The sequence below is a fragment of the Hypanus sabinus genome, chromosome 14 (assembly GCF_030144855.1).
Source record: "Hypanus sabinus isolate sHypSab1 chromosome 14, sHypSab1.hap1, whole genome shotgun sequence".
Classification (NCBI taxonomy): domain Eukaryota; kingdom Metazoa; phylum Chordata; class Chondrichthyes; order Myliobatiformes; family Dasyatidae; genus Hypanus; species Hypanus sabinus.
In genome coordinates this window covers 103,083,121-103,101,662 of record NC_082719.1, presented here as the reverse complement: position 1 = coordinate 103,101,662, position 18,542 = coordinate 103,083,121, and the positions used below count along the sequence as shown (strand labels likewise).

The window sequence follows — 18,542 nt, the reverse complement described above, 5'->3', positions numbered from 1 at the left end:
GGAGATTTACTAGACTGTTACCTGGGTTTCAGCACCTAAGTTACAGGGAAAGGTTGAACAAGTTAGGTCTTTATTCTTTGGAGCATAGAAGGTTGACGGGGGGCTTGATAGAGGTATTTAAAATAACGAGGGGGATAGATCGAGTTGACGTGGATAGGCTTTTTCCATTGAGAGTAGGGGAGATTCAAACAAGAGGACATGAGTTGAGAGTTAGGGGGTAAAAGTTTCAGGGTAACATGAGGGGGAATTTCTTTACTCAGAGAGTGGTAGCTGTGTGAGACGAGCTTCCAGTAGAAGTGGAAGAGGCAGGTTCGGTATTGTCATTTAAAGTAAAATTGGATAGGTATATGGACAGGAAAGGAATGGAGGGTTATGGGCTGAGTGCAGATCGGTGCGACTAGCTGAGAGTAAACGTTTGGCATGGACTAGAAGGGCTGAGATGGCCTGTTTCCGTGCTGTAATTGTTATATGAACATCTCTGAAAAGACTCCAATGTTTCTGCCTCTGCTACCAGCCCAGACAGAGCCTGCTAGGAACCCACCACTTGTCCCTCACATCTCCTTTGAACTTACCCCCTCACCTTAAATGCATGCCCTCTGATATTAGACATTCCAACCGTTGGAAAAATATTGCCTGTCTGTCTATGCCGCTCATAATCTTATAATGATAATACAAGCTAATATAAATAATCGTTCAATGCAGTTTGGCACTTCCATTGTATCCTGGACAAAAGACTATCTGACTGACAGACCACAGTTTGTGTGTCAGATATGGCTTTCAGCAGCACTGGGAACTGTTTACCATGTACATCTTGGATATTTGATACAACCATGAATCATGTCATCTGCAGAAATTCTCTGATGATTCAGCAATAGTTAGGTGTATTAAGGGAGGATGGGAAGATGAAAACAGGGCCCCGGTGGAGGACTTTGTCAAATGGTGCAAGCTGAATCATCTGTAGCTCAACATCAGTAAAACAAAGGAGATGTTGATGGACCTTAGGAAGAATAAGCAACACACAAAAGTACTGGAGGAACTCAGCAGGTCAGGCAGCTTCTATGGAAAAAAGGTAGTCGACATTTCAGGCCAAGACCCTTTAAGCCTGCATTGCTCCCTGTTACTATTGATGGCGAGGATGTGGATGTGGTGAAGACCTACAAGTATCTGAGGGTGCGTGCAGATAACGGGGTTGAGTGCAGCACCGACACAGAGGCAGAGTACAAGAAGGGCTAGAGTCGCCTCTACTTCTGGAGGAGACTGAGAGTCTTTGGAGTGTGCAGGCCTTTCCTTCACATGTTCTACCAGTCTGTTGTCACCAGTACAATGCTCTTTGCAGTGGCTGGTGTGCTGGGGCAATGGCATCAACTTGGGTAATACCTACAGGCTCAACAAACTGATTAGAAAGGAGTCAAACTGGAGTGTGGTAGAACAAAGAACCCTACAGAATATCCTTGCAATTCTGGACAAGGTTTCTCATCTTCTGCATATTGCCTGTGCTGAAGAGGGGAGCATTTTATAGTAATAGACTAAGACAACTGCGTAACTCCAAAGAGCGCTATATGAGGGCATTCTTACCCTCGGCCATTAGGCTCTAATTAGGTTAATTCATTATAATTAACCTATAGCTGGGAAAGTGATGAACCCCTCCTGTTAAACTGTTTGAGGTAACTTTTTTTTTTATTCTCTCTTACTTCTCTTCTAATATTTATATCTGTGCACTTGTAATGCTACTGTGACACTGTAATTACCTTTGGGATCAATAAAGTATCTATCTGCAGACCTCTATCAGATCTCCCTTCAGCTTCCATCACTCCAGAGAAAACAACCCAAGTTTGTCCAACCTCTCGTTATAGCATATGCCCACTAAACCAGGCAACGTCCAAGTAAGCTCTGCTGCACACTCTCCAATGCCTCAACACCCTTTCTATAATTACGTTAAATTCCCTCGCTGTCCGTGACAGATCTGAAACTGTTAAGATAGTATCTCAATATTGCTAAACCAATAACCAAGCCACAGAACCACCACACTCATTGTGGCCGCTATTAAAGTGTGTATGGGAGAGTCAGTTTTAACCAAATCCAAGACAAGGGAGTTTATCACTCCCATACTAGCTACTCTGCATTGGCTCCTTATTTCTTATAGAATTGATTTTAACATTCTCTTAATGGGCTGAGACTGAAGTACATCACAGAATCACTTCTGTTTTATAATCCTGCTTGAGCTCATTGGTCTTCTTATGTGGGTCTCTTCAAACAATCTCCCTCAAAAGATAATTGTCAGGTCAGCTTTTTTGAACTACGCTCCTAAACTGTGGAATTCAATACGCAAAACTATAAGGGATACAGTACAGACTCAGTTGATACTTTAAACACCAGATCAAAAACTGTTTATTTTACATGTTTATCTTCATGTTTGTACTTTATCCTTTTGTAAATCAAGGGAATCAAGGGATATGGGGACAAGGCAGGGACTGGGTATTGATAGTGAATGATCAGCCATGATCTCAGAATGGCGGTGCAGACTCGAGGGGCCGAATGGTCTACTTCAGCACCTATTGTCTATTGTAAAGCACTCTGAACTACACTGCCTGTGTTCTATAAATGTTATTATTATTTATATTCCTATGTCGAGTTTCACAGTTGCAATCCATTAACATGAGTTCCATCAGCTGTTAGTCTATTTATGATTAATTCTCAACACTATCAACTGTTTGTTGATTTTCGGCAGATGAACCTTAGTGCTTATCTTTCAAATCTCTCCGTGACCTTGTCTTCTGGGTAGCGTAGTGGTTCGCGTTAGTGAACACTGATCAGGGCTCGATTCCTGCCGCTGCCTTCAAAGAGTTTCTACACTTTCTCCGTGATGCATGGGTTTCCTCCAACATGCGGTTGGGGTTAGGGTAAATTGTGGGCATGCTATGTTAGCACTGGAAGCGTGACACACTTGTGGGCTGTCCACAGTGACCCTCGGAGAATTGATTTGATGCAAACAATGCATTTCACTGTATGTTTCAATGTACACATGACAAATCAAGCTAATCTTTCACGACTAAAACTCTCCAAATCTCTGCACTCGTTTGATTCCTGCCTCTTGCTTCTTTGACAACGCTATTAGCTTGCTGTTCTAAAATTCCACTCTGTGCAGTGTTAAATTTTTTTGAGAATTGCACGTGAAGTATTTTGAAACTTTTTACCATATTAAAGTACTGAATAAATGCAAGTTAGAGGGATGACCAGAGAGCATATTCTATACAAACAGAACTTTGTAGCTACTAAACACTGCCAGCAACTGCTGAAACAACAAAGGTCTGCAACAGGTGACATACAGCACGTACACAGAAAGGGACTGGAATGAGAGGCTGGATTTTGGCTAGCAATAGAACATAGAACTTTACAGCACAGTACAGGCCCTTCAACCCAACTTTTAATCTACTCCAAGATCAATCTAACTCTTCCTCCTCCACAGCCCTCCATTTTTCTATAACCTACGTGCCTACAAAAGAGTCTCTTATATGTCCTTAACATACCTGGCTGTACCACCACCCCTTGCAGTGTGTTCCATGCACTTACCACCCTGTGTAAAAAAAGACTATCACTAACTTCACCCCTACACTTTCCTCCAATTACCCTAAAATAATGCCCCCTCGTATTAGCCATTGTCACCCTGGGAAAATAGTACTGGCTTGTCCATTCTGTACCTCTTATCCTACACACTATCAAGTTACTTCTCATCCTCCTTCACTCCAAAGAGAAGAGCCCAGCTCACTTAACCTTATCTCATTAGACTTGTTCTCTAATCCAGGCAGCATCCTGGTAAATCTCCTCTGCATCCACTCTAATCCAGGCAGTATCCTGGTAAATCTCCTCTGCACCCTCTCTAATCCAGGCAGTATCCTGGTAAATCTCCTCTGCACCCTCTCTAATCCAGACAGTATCCTGATAGATCTCCTCTGCATCCACTCTAATCCAGGCAGCATCCTGGTAAATCTCCTCTGCACCCTCTCTAATCCAGGCAGTATCCTGGTAAATCTCCTCTGCATCCACTCTAATCCAGGCAGTATCCTGGTAAATCTCCTCTGCATCCACTCTAATCCAGGCAGTATCCTGGTAAATCTCCACTGCATCCACTCTAATCCAGGCAGTATCCTGGTAAATCTCCTCTGCATCCACTCTAATCCAGGCAGTATCCTGGTAAATCTCTGCACCCTCTCTAATCCAGGCAACATCCTGGTAAATCTCCTCTGAACTCTCTCTCTAAAGCTTTCACATCCTCCCTATAGTGAAGGGACCAGAAGTGAACACATATTCCAAGTGTGGTCCAGCCACATTAAAAACATTTTCTCAAGACTGAATGGGGCTGTGGCAATATAAATTAAAAGACAAATTTAAAAGTTGCACAAGAAATTTTACGAAAAAAATATATATCACTAACTGAACCCCTGAGGTTTGAGCCTCAGCAGAGGCAGAGTGTTTGTGTCCTTGAGCAAGGCATCAGTGGCGTGGAGAGGGGAAGGCCTGCAGCTTACACGCACACGCACCTCATTGTAAGTAGCAAGGAAAAGAGTTTTTTGCCCAGAACTTATAAATAGAAACACGAGATAGAATATTGTGTAATTAGTTCCGGCCCAAAAATACAAGAGATATGATGTCTTTGTAGAGAGTAATCCGGAAACACACAAAATGTTGGAGGAACTCAGCAGGACAGACAGCAGCTATAGAAAAAAAAACATGTCAACTGTTTACTCTTTTCCATAGATGCTGCCTGGCCTGCTGAGTTCCTCCAGCATTTTATGTGTGTAACTCTATTCATAGATGCTGCCTGACCTGCTGAGTTCCTCCAGCATTGTGTGTGTGTTGCTCTGGACTTCCAGCATCTGCAGATTTTCTCTGGTTTGTAAATGAACTGGAAATGATATGTCGATTTCCCTGTTTTTTTTTTGTACTGTAACTGGTTCAGGACAGGGCAGTAGTGAAACTGATTGAAGAAATATCCTGCAGGGCTGTGTGGAAAAGAAAGGGGAATTAAATTGTTCTTCTGTACCATAAAACAGAAACATTATTTTCTCCTTTCCACAGATACTGCTTCACATGGTTTTTTCAGAACTTCCTGATTTAAAAATCAAAAAACCACAGAGTTTGGAAACGTGAAATTGTAAACAAAAGTTTCTGGGAGCAATGAAGTCTCCCAGAATTATTTATGGAGCAAGACCAAGCAGAAACAGAGAAACAAATTGCTTTTCTTTCTCTCCCCATACACACATTTCTACAGATGTACTGTGGAGAGCATTTTAACTGGCTGCAACCTATCTGGTATGGAAGGGCCATTGCACAGGGTTGGAAAAAGCTGCAGAAAGTTGCAAACACAGCCACCTCAATCACAGGCACTCGCCTCCCCAGCATCCGGGACACCTTCTAAGGGCAAAGCCTCAAAAAAAGGCAGCATCCATCATTAAGGACGCCCATCACCCAGGACATGCCCTCTTCTCATTGCTACCATCAGGGAGGAGGTACAAGAGCCTGAAGACACACACTCAATGATTCAGGAACAGCTTCTTTCCCCTCCGCCATGATTTCTGAATAGACAAGAACCCATGTACACTATTTCACATTTTTTCTTTTTATTTTGCTCTCTTTTTGCAATACTTAATTTAAAAATTTAAAATACATTTCTTATTATTACTTAACACTTCGTAATTATCAACTGTAACATACTGTTGCCACAAAACAAATTTCCGACATATGCCAGTGACATTAAGCCAGATTCTGAATCACTAACTGCTCTACTCAGTATATACAGATTTTTTGTAGTAATTCTATGATTTTGCGAAGAACCGTTGCCACGCACAAAAAAAAATCAACTTTCTCGGGGATAATAAACATTTTGCAACTGCGTCAGATTTCCGAACGGTCCATGAACTGATATTCCTCTTTTGCCTTATTCCCTTAGGTTTTGGAACTTAAAGTACATTCTATGGTTGCACTGAATTGCTGTCGCTAAACAGCAAACTGGTTAGATTTCAATTCCAGTCCGCTCACCCTGCGCACAGAAGTTTGAATGGACAGTTCAAAGTACAAGGCTTACACCCAGTGCCAACTCAGCCCTGTCAAACGTTGTCCGAACTAGAGCAGAGAGTGGGTTATTTCGCTTATTCGACACTGAACAAGTAGTTAGAGAAGACATTTAGAGAGACTGACACACCTCTGAGCAGAGACATCTTACTGCGACTTCCAGCTCAGTCTTCACAGCAAGCCCTTCACTCCGGACACCACATTCAATCCGCTTCTGTTTCACCACCGTAAATAAATCAGTACAGAACAAAACCAGAGCTAGAAAATAAAGTACATATTTTTGAAGACAGTTAGTGATTAATTCAGTTGGTTTTTACGTAAACGTTTTTGACGAAAGTTCCAATGGGTTGAAAGGACTACCCGCCTATGGAGGACGCTAGCTCATCCGCACCAACCAATAGATAAGGCGCTTACTCGTCTGCGCAGCTGTTTTGATAGAGGGTTGGGTGGAGATATTGATTGACATGCAAACCAACCAATAGATAGCGGCCGAAAGGGAGGGCGCGTATACTACTTTTCTGCGCATGCTCACTGTTCAGCGGGGCAAGTTTTAGTAGCGGGCGGAGGAGAGGTAGGTCGAGGTCTGGTGAGGAGCTTTTTAAATGTGGATCGTTACCTGAGAGAAGCCGAGTCAATGCTTCTCGATGAAGAAATGGATTCATACTGAAATGGGGGAGTGATCGAGGTTAGAATCCTTTCCCAAATGAACGTGGTCATTTTCCTTATATGATCGGGCCGCGTGTGTGAATGTGGAGCCCGAGATGATTTGAGGCAGTTCTGGCGATGGGACAAGTGTGTTCACTTTCTGCATTTAAGTAGACCAGACTCAAGTTTACTATCACTGACTCCCAGGGCGTGATTTCTGTTGTTTTTCGGGAGCGGTACAGTTAAAAAATACAAAATAAATCAATAGTGCCAAATTAATTCATGGGCTGTTCAGAAATTCGAAGTGGGGAGGGAAGAACTGACATCCTTTATTGTTAACTAGCTCTCACATTTTAAATACAAACTTCAGGAGAGGGGAAAGCAACGTGGGCCATATGTCACAGGTATCAGCTGCTCGTTTAGTTAAAATTGTCTATGCCTTGACGGGGCAACGATTAGTGTGGAAAGGGAACTTTAAAAGAGGTAGGTGTGCCAATCTGTACAAATGGTCAGTGATGACTAGCCCACTGCGCAATCTGAGTTCAAAATGAACTTTACTGATGGAATCAGTGCTGGAAAAGAAGTCTGAGGCCATGCAAAGAAACATGAGGCTAAAGATGAAAAACATAAATGTGCAGATATTGGAATTCTGCCAGGGTGCCATAGTAACGTGACAGTGTGATGCTATTACAGCTTAGGCCTTTGGAGTTCGGAGTTCAATTGTGACATCTGTAGGAAGTTTGTATGTTCTCCCTGTGGCTGGGTGAGTTTCCTCCAGGTGCTCATAGTACAAAGGCGTACTAGTTTTGTCTGATAATTGGTCATTGTGAATTGCCCCATGATTAGGCTGGGATTAAATCAGAAGATCGTTGGGCCAGAAAAGCCTTTTTTGTGCTGTCACTAAATATGCCTCTTGTACACGTTGATCAAGTCATGCAAGACTGTATGTAGCATGCAACATTAATAACCCAATTCCAGGGAGCAAATAAACTTTCTTTCGAGTGTTGAGATAGGTGAACAAAATCAGCTGATGAAGAGCCTTTATCTCCATAGTTCTCAGTTATTTGCAGAGATTTCCATTCTCTGCCAATTAATAAAATGTATGTACACTGTTGAAAATTGCAGTCTCTGACCTCTCACCTAATTACTGTGATAATCCACATGATAGTGTGGGGAAGTCTGTTTTATCAGTTTGACCTTTGTAGTTTGAATGTAAATGTGTTCATAAACAAGTACAAAGTGTATTTATTTAACCTCTGGCATAGCTTTTCCCAGTTTCAAAAATTACAATTTGTAAACATGGGTTTTAATGAAATTGATATGCCACAGAATACCAATCAGATTTATCCTACTAAATCTCTACACAAGTACCAACTTCATCAGTACAAGCAAATGTATTAGGAGAAGGGGTGGCCACTCAAACTCTACTCTGTTATTAAACAAAGATCATTGCTGGCTGTAACCACAACTCCACATTTCCAGCTAACAGAAGAACTTTTCACCCACTTGCTTATCAACAATACCTCTCTTCTCTGTCACTCTCTCCTTTGTCTCCTTACCTCTGAAGCAGATTATTTGAATATTTTCACCACTAGATACTTAAAAAAATCTCTGCTCTCTGTTATTTTTAAGCAGTGATCCTTTCCTCTTCATTTTCTCACATGAGGTAACAATTCAAGTTTATTATCATGGACATACACACCCAGGGTACAGATGGCATGAAATGTACTGTAGTTTTATGCAGGAGCAGCAAAATACACTTCAAACAGAGATAAAATTATCCGTCATGTCCTGTGATGACAGAAAATCTGTGTGGGAGAGTTTGAAGTGGAAAAGCCATTGCACTGTGGCAGATCCACTCTCTCATCCTCAGAAGTCCAGGTCCAGTGGTATGAACAAGCATCAGAAACTGGGATCTTCCTTGGTTTCAAAAGATGTTCATGAAATCTCCTGTGCCTTATCTTGCCCTTTGCTTTACACGGAGCATTACAGAACTGCCTTCCTGGTCATTAGATTTCACTGTAGGTCTCATCTGCCCAGTCTGTTGGAGCTGACTTCACATGCTAGGACAGGATTGTCCCTATGAGGCTGCTGGTTACCCTCATGTGCTTTAGCCTGCCTGATGAAGCAGTATACAGGGAAACTGCTTTCTCTGTTACAAACTGCTGCTTGGAGCCACAGGTGAGAGCTGAGTGTCTGGTGGGGCCCCAAAGGTGAGTGAGCTACCCCAGAATGGACACGACAAGCCCCTTCAGCAGAGGTGCTAGCCCTCCCTGGACACCCTGTGCACCTCAAATTATACATAACTGACAACAAAATAAGCAGAAAAAACAATAGTGCAAATTGGAGAAATGCGAGATTCTGCAGTTGCTAGAAACCCTGAGCAACACACAAAATGCTGGAGGAACTCAGCAAGTCAGGCAATATCATGGCTCAGTAGCGTAGTGGTTAGTATTATGCTATAGAGAGGCAGCTGTAAGATCGGGATCAATTCCTGCCACCGCCTGTAAGGAGTTTATGTTTTCCCCCGACCATGCAAGTTTCCTCCCACATTCCAAGGACGTTACGGTACAGGCAGGTTCAATATTGTCGTTTAAAGTAAAATTGGATAGGTATATGGACAGGAAAGGAATGGAGGGTTATGGGCTGAGTGCAGGTCGGTGGGACTAGGTGAGAGTAGAAGGGCCGAGATGGCCTGTTTCCGTGCTGTAATTGTTATATGGTTGCAGGTAAGTTGTGGGCATGCAATGTCAGAGCCGGAAGACTGGCGACACTTCTGGATTGCCCTTGGCTCATTGTCGGACTATATTGATCATTGACACAAACGGCACATTTCACTAATGTTTCAATATTTATACATGTGACAAATAAAGCTAATGGCTATCTTTAATCTCTTCTTTCCCTGTTTGCACAGACTGGGTGAATCATGGCCTGGTATGGAAACACCAATGCCTTTGAATGTAAAATCCTACAAAAGGTAGATAGGGCCCAGTACACCACGGGTAAAGCCCTCCCAACCATTGAGCGCATCTGCATGAAAACAGCATCCTTCATTAGAGATCCTCACCATCCAGGTCATGCTCTTTGCTCGCTGCTGTCATCAGGAAGGAAGAACAGGAGCCTGTGAACTCGCACCACCAGGTTCAAGAACAATTATTACCCCTCAACCATCAGGCTCTTGAACAGAAGGGGATAATGTGAGGGGCAAGTTTTTTACAGAGAGTGGTGGGTGTGGAATGGGCTGCCGGCATTAGTGGTGGAGGCAGATAGGATAGGGTCTTTTAAGAGACTCCTGGATAGGTACATGGAGTTGAGAAAAATAGAGGGCTATGGGTAATCCTAGGTAATTTGTAAAACAAGTACATTTTCGGCACAGCATTGTGGGCCGAAGGGCCTGTATTGTGCTGTAGGTTTTTTATGTTTCTAACTACACTCATGCCCCATCATTGAGATGTTTCCAACAACCATTGATCTCACTTTATGGACTCAATCTCATGTTCTTGTTATTTATTGCTATTTATTTATATTTTTATTTGCACAGTTTGTTTTCTGTAATCTGGTTGATCTTGTTATAGTTATTGTTATATAGATTTGATGAGTTTTCCCACAGGAAAATGAATATCATGATTGTATATGGTGTCATATATGTACATATTTTTATAATAAATTTACTTTGAGCTTCAGTGGCCTTGGTGATTCAGACTTGAGTTAATTTAAAATAAAAATATTCTAAACATTAGGGAAATTAAGGGATATGGGGATAGTGCAGAAAAATGGAGGAGAGGTAAATCAGTAGAACCAGCCTTAAAGGGCTTGGATGTATTACACTCTTAAGTCTCTCAGTCTTCATTTGATTCCTCCGTTACAGAAACCACATTTTCTGCACTAAATCCAAGCAAGAACAGCATTTCTTCTTCTCATCCATATTTCAGACCAGATGTTGCACTTATCTCAGACAATCTTGATTTTCTTAGGAAACAACAAGGAAAAATTTTAATTAAAAATTCCACCTGTCGTCTGTGGCTCAAGATATAGGTGGCCCTGATCTTCAAAGGAACCTTCTCTGTCCCTATCCACTCTTTTATTTTTAATAGAACTCTAGAACCACTTGGTTCCTTAAGGTTGTTATGGATGTGCGTGGTACTGGGGATGAACTCTCACTACTAATTAAATGCTCTCAACAGTGTGTGTCTCAAATAGCATCCGACAATCAAATCCAGCTCCTGGTGTTTAGCTACTAATCCCGATGGAACCATTTCTACTGACAGGAAATGGGTTACTGGTGCCTGGAAACCAATCACTTTGGGCAGATGGGGCTTGTCAGCCATTGTTGGCTGCTCATCTGGGAGAAGGAAAACTGACCTCAAACTTACACTGCCTTGAGGCTACACCTACTTATGGGGAAGTCTTTGGGAATGAACCCCGAGAAAAAATCTGGAGCTGGAGTCCCAAGGCAGCCTTACGTTGAGTTCAATGCTGATTGGCAATTCCTGCAACGCTGTAGATGCCAAACTGTATTGGTCTCTGCTTTGGATTCATCAGCTTCGTGGAGAGGGGGAGCCTGCTACATGGGTAACAGCTTGCTCTCCATATCACGTAGACAGCTGGAACGCAACATCTGTGGTTGACCCTGATCAAGGAGTACTTCCAGAACTACTTGGGATTTTCCTCAATTTTACCTGTCAGAATCGTCTCCCAGGTATAATCTTTCAGCCATGATTCAGTGATGCCTCCAACATCATACATGCCAATCTGTAACTGCTACAAGTTCATCTGCCTTTTTCTGTATATTGTACTATACATTCAAACATAACACCTTCTATCCTGTATTCACCCTTTTCAATTTTGTCTGCCTTTTACATTGGATCTCATCCTGTTGACTGCAATTTTACCTTATCATCAGCTCCTTGCTAGGAGTCTCACTACTGTTGCGTATCCCGTAACTGGATAACTTACCAGCAAAGATAGAGGTCCGTTGAAGTCTGATGTCACTATTTTCAAACGTTTTTATTTATAAAGGGGCACAAAAGTAAGGTTAATACAAACATTCAGATAATGCACGTCGTCAATACTCAATCTAAAGCGCGGGTATAGTAATAATCATCATTAAGAAGTGAGCTCTACTGTTGTCTAGGGGTTAATAGATTGTCCATTGGAAATATAAAAGTCACTCAGAAGTCTGCAGACTTTAGCCTTTCGGGGAATCGCCGGGTTTCACGTGTTTTAGAGGGATCGGTGAAAAACGGAAAAAACTTGCCCGGGTCTTTATGAAGCCACTCCGTTAAATCAGGGGAGCGTTGGTCTCCCTGTTGTTAGTTCGAAGTCCTTCTCGGTATTATCAGCCACCCGCTCCCCAGGCAAAGGAGTTAGGAGCACACGTGGCGTTGAATGGCTTCCAGCTATTACGGGAGCGCTGAGCGAGTGTGTCCTTCTGGTGCGTCACTGGGGTACTGCCTCCTGCAGTCCCCTTTTATCTTGACTTGCAGAGTTGTAGATGTCCATCAAAGTAGGGTGATGTAATCCCCACCCCCACATTGCCCGAGGGTGTCCATATCCATGGTAGCTGTCACGTAGCAGGGACATGCACGTCACACAGGTGCCTCTAAGAACAATGGCCAAAACCGTTGCATTGTCTCTCACTTCCTGGGTCCAAGACCCGAATTAATAGCGATCTTGCGATTCTCCGGAAGGAGGGGGCTGCTCCCGCCCCTTCTGCCCCTCAGAGCTGTGGTACATTCATAACACTACACATTGCCTCTTTTGTAAACCAACTACCTCATCTTCAGCACAATCACTCCGGTTCCCATCCCCTGCCAAATTAGCTTAAACCCTCCTGAACAACTCTAGCCAAACTGATATTGGATTCCAGTGTAACCTGCTACTTTTATACAGGTACCTTCCCCAGAAGAGATCCCAATGATCCATAGATCTGAACCCCTGCCCCCCTGCACCAGTTCCTCAGCCACACAATCACCTGCCAAATCATCCTTTTCTTACCCTCACTGGCACGTGGCACAGGCAGCAATCCAGAGGTTACAACCCTGAAGGTCCTGTTTCTCAGCTTTCTACCTAGCTCTCTAGAATCTCTCTTCAGAACCTCCTCACCATGTCTACCTGTGCCATTGGTGCCAGTATGTACTAAGACTTCTGGCTGCTCACCTTGCCCTTGAGAATGCCATGGACAGGATCTGAGACATTCCTGATCCTGGCGGTAGGGAGTCAACATATCATCCCAATGTCTCTAGTGTCCACAGATCCTCGTCTCTGTTCCTCTGACTAAGGAATCTCCTATCAACACTGTAGCCTCTTTACCTTTCTTCGCTTCTGAGCCATAACACCAGACTCAGTGCCAGAGATCCAGTCACTGTGGCTCCCCCGGTCGGTCATACCCTTCAATTGTATCTTATTATTGAGGGGAATGGCCGCAGGTGTACTGTGCACTGGCTGTGCATTTCCCCTCCTGACAGTCACCCAGTTACCCGTCTCCTTCATCCCAGAGCCTGTAGCTCCTGTCTTATCACCTCCTCATTCTCCTGTATGAGTCAAAAGGCATTGAGCTTATAAGGTATTGTAAGAAATTGGTCAAAACACATGGAATGTTATGAGAAGTTTTGAACCACTGAACTAAGGATGTGCTGGCATTGGAGAAAGTTCAGAGATTCATGAGAATGATCCAGGGAATGAAAGGGTTAACATATGAGGAGCATTTGATAGCTCTGGGCTGGTACTCACTAGAGTTTAGAAGAATGAGGAGTGTTGGGGGGGGGGGGAGGAAATCTTATTGAAACACTATAAATAGAGTTCCCTATAGTGGGGGGGGGGATGTTCTAGGACGTGGGCAAAGCCTCAGAATAGAGTGATGAACCTTTAGAAGTTCAAGGTAAATTACTGAAGTAAATATATGTCACTGTATACAACCCTGAGATTCATTTTTTTGTGGGCATACACAATAAATACATACTAGAATTAATGAAAGACCGCACCAATTTGGACGATCAGCAATTGTGCAAAAGGCAACAAGCTGTGCAACTACAAAAGAAAGAAAAAATAATAAATAAATAAGCAATAAATATTGAGAATATGAGATGAAGAGTCCTTGAAAGTGAGTCCATAGGTGCGAGGACATTTCAATGATGGACAAGTGAAGTTGAGTAAAGTTATCCCCTTTGGTTCAAGATCCTAATGGTTGAGGGGTAATAACTGTTCCTGAACCTGGTGGTATGAGTCCTGAGGCTCCTGTACCTTTTTCCTGATGGCAGCAGCGAGAAGAGAGCATGGCCGGGATGTTGGGGGGTCCTTGATGATGGATTCTGCTTTCCTACAACAACGTTCCAAGCAGATGTGCTCAATTGTGGGAGAGCTTTACCTGTGAAGGACTCGGCTGTATCCAGTATTTCTTGTAGGATTTTCCATTCAAAAGCCTTAGTGTTTCCATTACCAGACTGTGATGCAGCCAGTCAATAGGAGTCACTCTCCACCACACATGTATAGAAGTTTGTCAAAGTTTTAGATGTCATTTAAAATCTTCATAAACTCCTAAGGATGTAGAAGTGCTGCATGCTTTCTTCGTCATTGCACTTATGTGCTGGGCCCAGGACAGGTCTAACATGATAACACCAAGGAATTTAAAGTTGCTGACTCCGTCCGACTCTGATCCTCTGAAGAGGATTGGCTCATGGACCTCTGGTTTCCTCCTCCTGAACTAATAATCAGCTCCTTGGTCTTGCTGACATTGAGTAAGGAGGAGTTGTTGTGACACCACTCAGTCAGATTTTGAATCTCCCTCCTACGTGCTGATTTGTCACCATAAGATATAGGAGCAGAATTAGGCCATTTGACCCATTGAGTCTGCTCTTCCATTTTATCATGGCTGATCCATTTTTCCCCTCAGCCACTATTTCCTACCTCCCCTCCCCCCATTGTATCTCTTCATGCCCTGACTAATTAATAATCTATCAATCTCTGCATTAAATATACATAAAGTCTTGGCCTCCACATCTCCCTGTGACAAAGGATTCCTCAGATTCACACTTTCTGGCTAAAGTAATTCCTCATCTTCATTCTAAAAGGACTCCTCTTAGACTCTCCCACCACAAGAAACATCATATCCACAGCCACTCTATCAAAGCCTTTCACCATTTGATAGATTTCTATGAGGTCACCCCTCATTCTTCTGAATTCCAGTAAATACAGTTCCAGAGACTCTTCATATGACAAGTTATTTAATCCAGGTATCAATTTCAAAGGTCACCACCTTTGATTCGGCCTACAACAGTGGTGTCATTAGCAAACTTAAAGATGGCAGAACTGTGCTTAGCCACACGGTCATAAGTGTACAGCGAGCAGAGCAGGGCTCTAAACATAGTTTAGAGATGAAGAGGAATTTCTTTTGCTAGAGTGTGCGAAATCTGTAGAATTCATTGCCACAAGATGGCTGTGGAAACCAAGTCATTGGGTATATTTAAACCGGAGGTTGATAGGTTCTTGATTAGTTAGGACATCAAAGATTATGAGGAGAAGGCAGGAAAATGAGGTTGAGAGGGATAATAAAACAGCCATGATTGAATAGCAGAGCAGACTTTGATGGGCCAAATGGCATCATTCTGCTCTGGTATTTCACAGTCAAATCTGCAGAGAAACACATGGAGTTGCCTCTTCAGAATTTTGTCAAACATCCACCAAAGTTATATTTTGAAGAATTTGCCGCAAAGATCCCACACCAGTGTTGCTGCTGCAATTCCCTGTCCAAACAGGGATGTCACTGTAGGACAGATGTTGAAGACGCAGAATTTTTACAGTGACATGAATATGTCTGAATTTGAGTAAGCAAACAGAGTAACGAAGGAAGAAAAACAAAGTGAGGTATGTCTGCACGATCTAATTCTCTAGCAGAGGAAGACATTTCAGTGAAGGACATGGATAGCAAGTCATGTCAGAATGGCCGAGTGGTCTAAGGCGCCAGACTCAAGGAATAAAGTCCTTCTGTAATAAAGTGGGTGTTCTGGTCTCCAAATGGAGGCGTGGGTTCAAATCCCACTTCTGACATGAAATTTTGGGCAGTGGAGTGGAGTTTGAACATTCTCCCTGTGACGATCAGTGGTAGAACTGAGAATATGAGGAGAATAAAAATGACATTATGGTGTAGGAGTAGTTATTCTCAATATGGTCAATCGATATGGTCTATTTCCATGTTCGGTACCACAATAGCCTAGTGGTTAGTGTGACACTTCTACAGCTTGGGGCAATGCAGAGTTCAATTCCACTGCCATTTGTATGAAGTTTTTATATTCTCCCTGTGACCATGTGGGTTTCTTCTGGGTGCTTCAGTTTCTTCAGACAGTCCAAAGATGTACTAGTTAATAGGTTAATTGGTCACTGTGAATCGTCTTGTGATTAGGCTAGTGTTAATAGATGGGTTGCTAGGTAATGTGGCTCATTGGGCCAGAAGGGCTAGTCCACACATTGTTTCTAAGTAGTAAAGAAATAAAAAAATAATTTCACCACATATGGCATGTTTACTGCAGTCTAGAGGGATGGGGTTGAAAGGGATAATAAATCAGTCATGATGGAATGGAGGAGCAGACTCGATGGACCAAATGGCCTAATTCTGCTTGTATGTCTTATCATTTTTACTCAGTGGGGTAAGAGTATAATTTTCCCTCCATTTTTCTTTTATCCATGTGCCCAAGTGTTTCTTAAATGTCCCTACGGTATCTGCCTCTGTCACCACCCTTGGCAACATGTTCTATGCACCCACCTGTCTCTGTGTAAAAAACTTACCTCTGATAATTCCCCCTATACTTACCTCCAATCACCTTAAAATTATGTCCATATTAGCCACTTCCACCTGGGAAAAAGTCTCTTGCTCTCCACTCGATCATTGCCTTTTATCATCTAGTATATCTCTATCAAATCACCTCTCATCCTCATTCGCTCCAAAGAGAAAACAGCTTGCTCAGTCTATCCTCATAACGCATGCTCTCTAGTTCATCAGGATCCTGGCAAAATTCCCCTGTACCCTCTATCAAGCTTCCACATGCTTCCTGTAATAAATTGGTCAGAACTGAACACAATATTCTGAGTGTGGTCTAAACAGGGCGTTATAGAGCTGCAACATTACCTCATGGCTCTTGAACTCATGAACTGATAAAGGCCAACACACCCTATGTCTTCTTAACAACCTATTACATAACCTACACATTTGTTCTTAATGTTTATGCTTTAGGAATAGGAGGCTTTCTGCAAGATCTTTGAGAATTATTTTCTCTTCAGTTGAGATAACGTGTTATCTTCTTTGTTAAGCTTGACAGATATACAATTAGATTGCAGTTTATGCAATTAAAACATATTTAACATTCCTGAAAGTGGACTTTGCTCTTTCTTTGCTTCAGCTTCCTTATAATTAGGGTGTTCAGTAAATAACAAGATTATTCTATCACTGCATGATTGTATAATTATAAATAAGCATTTAATATCTCCTGGCTTACATTGTCGAATGTGCAGGCTGTGGGCTGTAATGAAACCTAAGAATTATTCTCTTAGATGCCCCCACCTGTTTTGATTTTATTTAGAGATGCAGCACAGTAACAGGCTCTCCCAGTCCAATGAGCCCATGCCATCCAATTACAATACTATGCAAAAGTCTTCACACCTTAGATATTTTATATGTCTTCAGATGGCATGACCTCCATAGAGCCCTGATCTCAACATCATCGAGGCTGTCTGGAATTACCTGGACAGATGGCCAAAGTCGCAGAACTCCAAGATGCTTGGAACAAACTACCAGCAGATTTTCTTATAAAACTGTATGATAGTGTACCAAAAAGAGCTGATGGTCACGCCAAATATTGATTTGATTTAGTTTATTTTACTGTTTACTGCTGTTTATAGCAACTTTTTTGATATTTAGACACTTTCATTCCATTATTTTTGAAAGCATCTTCACTTTTAAGATGTGCCTAAGACTTCTGCTCAGTACTGAATATCTATGCTCTGATTCAGATTCATTTATTTCAATCATATCTACGTAAGTTAATATGCAAGCCAGGGTAGTACAATATGGAGAACAAGCTTTTACCCATTCAGCAGGCTCCCCCTCACCACACAGCTGATGAGTTCAAAGGAATGGCAGAGACCGATACCGTTTAGCACCCGTAGATCTTTGGGGTTTACTTCCAAAGCCTTCCCTATGAGTGTGTATAGCTGCAAGACCGTGAACGTTTGAGATCAGAGTTTTCCTTCTCCCAGATGAGCTGCCAACCCTGGCTGTTGAACCAATCTGCCTGAAGCGACTGTCAGTAGAAACATTTCCACCAGGCTTCATAGCTAAGCCAAATTTGGTTGTCCTTCTCCTACCTGCGTACAGGTTACAGAGAATTTTTTGAGGATATGACTAAACACACTGATGCAGGTAGAGCAGTAGACGTAGTGTATATGGATTTCAGCAAGACATTTGATAAGGTACCCCATGCAAGGCTTATTGAGAAAGTAAGGAGGCATAGGATCCACGGGAACCTTACTTTGTGGATCCAGAATTGGCTTGCCCACAGAGGGCAAAGAGTGGTTATAGACGGGGCATATTCTGCATGGAGGTCAGTTGCCAGTGAGGTGCCTCAGGGATCCGTTCTTCTCTTCGTGATGTTTATAAATGACCTGCATGAGGAAATGGAGGGATGGGTTAGTAATTATATTGATGACACAAAGGTTGGGTGTGTTGTGGGTAGTGTGGAGGACTGTCAGAGGTTACAGTGGGACATTGATATGATGCAAAACTGGGCTGAGAAGTGGCAGATTGAGTTCAATACAGATAAGTGTGACGTGGTTCATTT

General features: G+C 42.6%; 1 protein-coding gene, 1 long non-coding RNA gene and 2 other non-coding genes across 4 annotated transcripts in view; 3 read left to right on the top strand and 1 right to left on the bottom strand.

Moving 5' to 3' along the window:
• acaa2 (acetyl-CoA acyltransferase 2) overlaps positions 1 to 6,375 on the bottom strand; it is a 59,406-nt gene extending 53,031 nt beyond the window's left edge. The window contains exon 1 of the mRNA XM_059989740.1: positions 6,200 to 6,375. Coding sequence (XP_059845723.1) covers positions 6,200 to 6,215 — 16 coding nt within the window. The 5' untranslated portion in view covers positions 6,216 to 6,375. The remainder of the gene's footprint in view (positions 1 to 6,199) is intronic.
• Positions 6,376 to 6,613: 238 nt separating this feature from the next.
• Positions 6,614 to 10,402, top strand: LOC132405034 (uncharacterized). The gene is made up of 2 exons (XR_009515737.1): positions 6,614 to 6,754; positions 9,629 to 10,402. It is a non-coding gene; the product is annotated as an uncharacterized LOC132405034 (long non-coding RNA).
• LOC132405104 (small Cajal body-specific RNA 18) lies at positions 7,221 to 7,308 on the top strand. Its single transcript, XR_009515755.1, has one exon. It is a non-coding gene; the product is annotated as a small Cajal body-specific RNA 18 (non-coding RNA).
• Positions 10,403 to 15,645: 5,243 nt separating the features above from the next.
• On the top strand, positions 15,646 to 15,759 carry trnal-caa (transfer RNA leucine (anticodon CAA)). Its single transcript has 2 exons — positions 15,646 to 15,683; positions 15,714 to 15,759. It is a non-coding gene; the product is annotated as a tRNA-Leu (tRNA).
• The last annotated feature ends 2,783 nt before the right edge of the window (positions 15,760 to 18,542 follow it).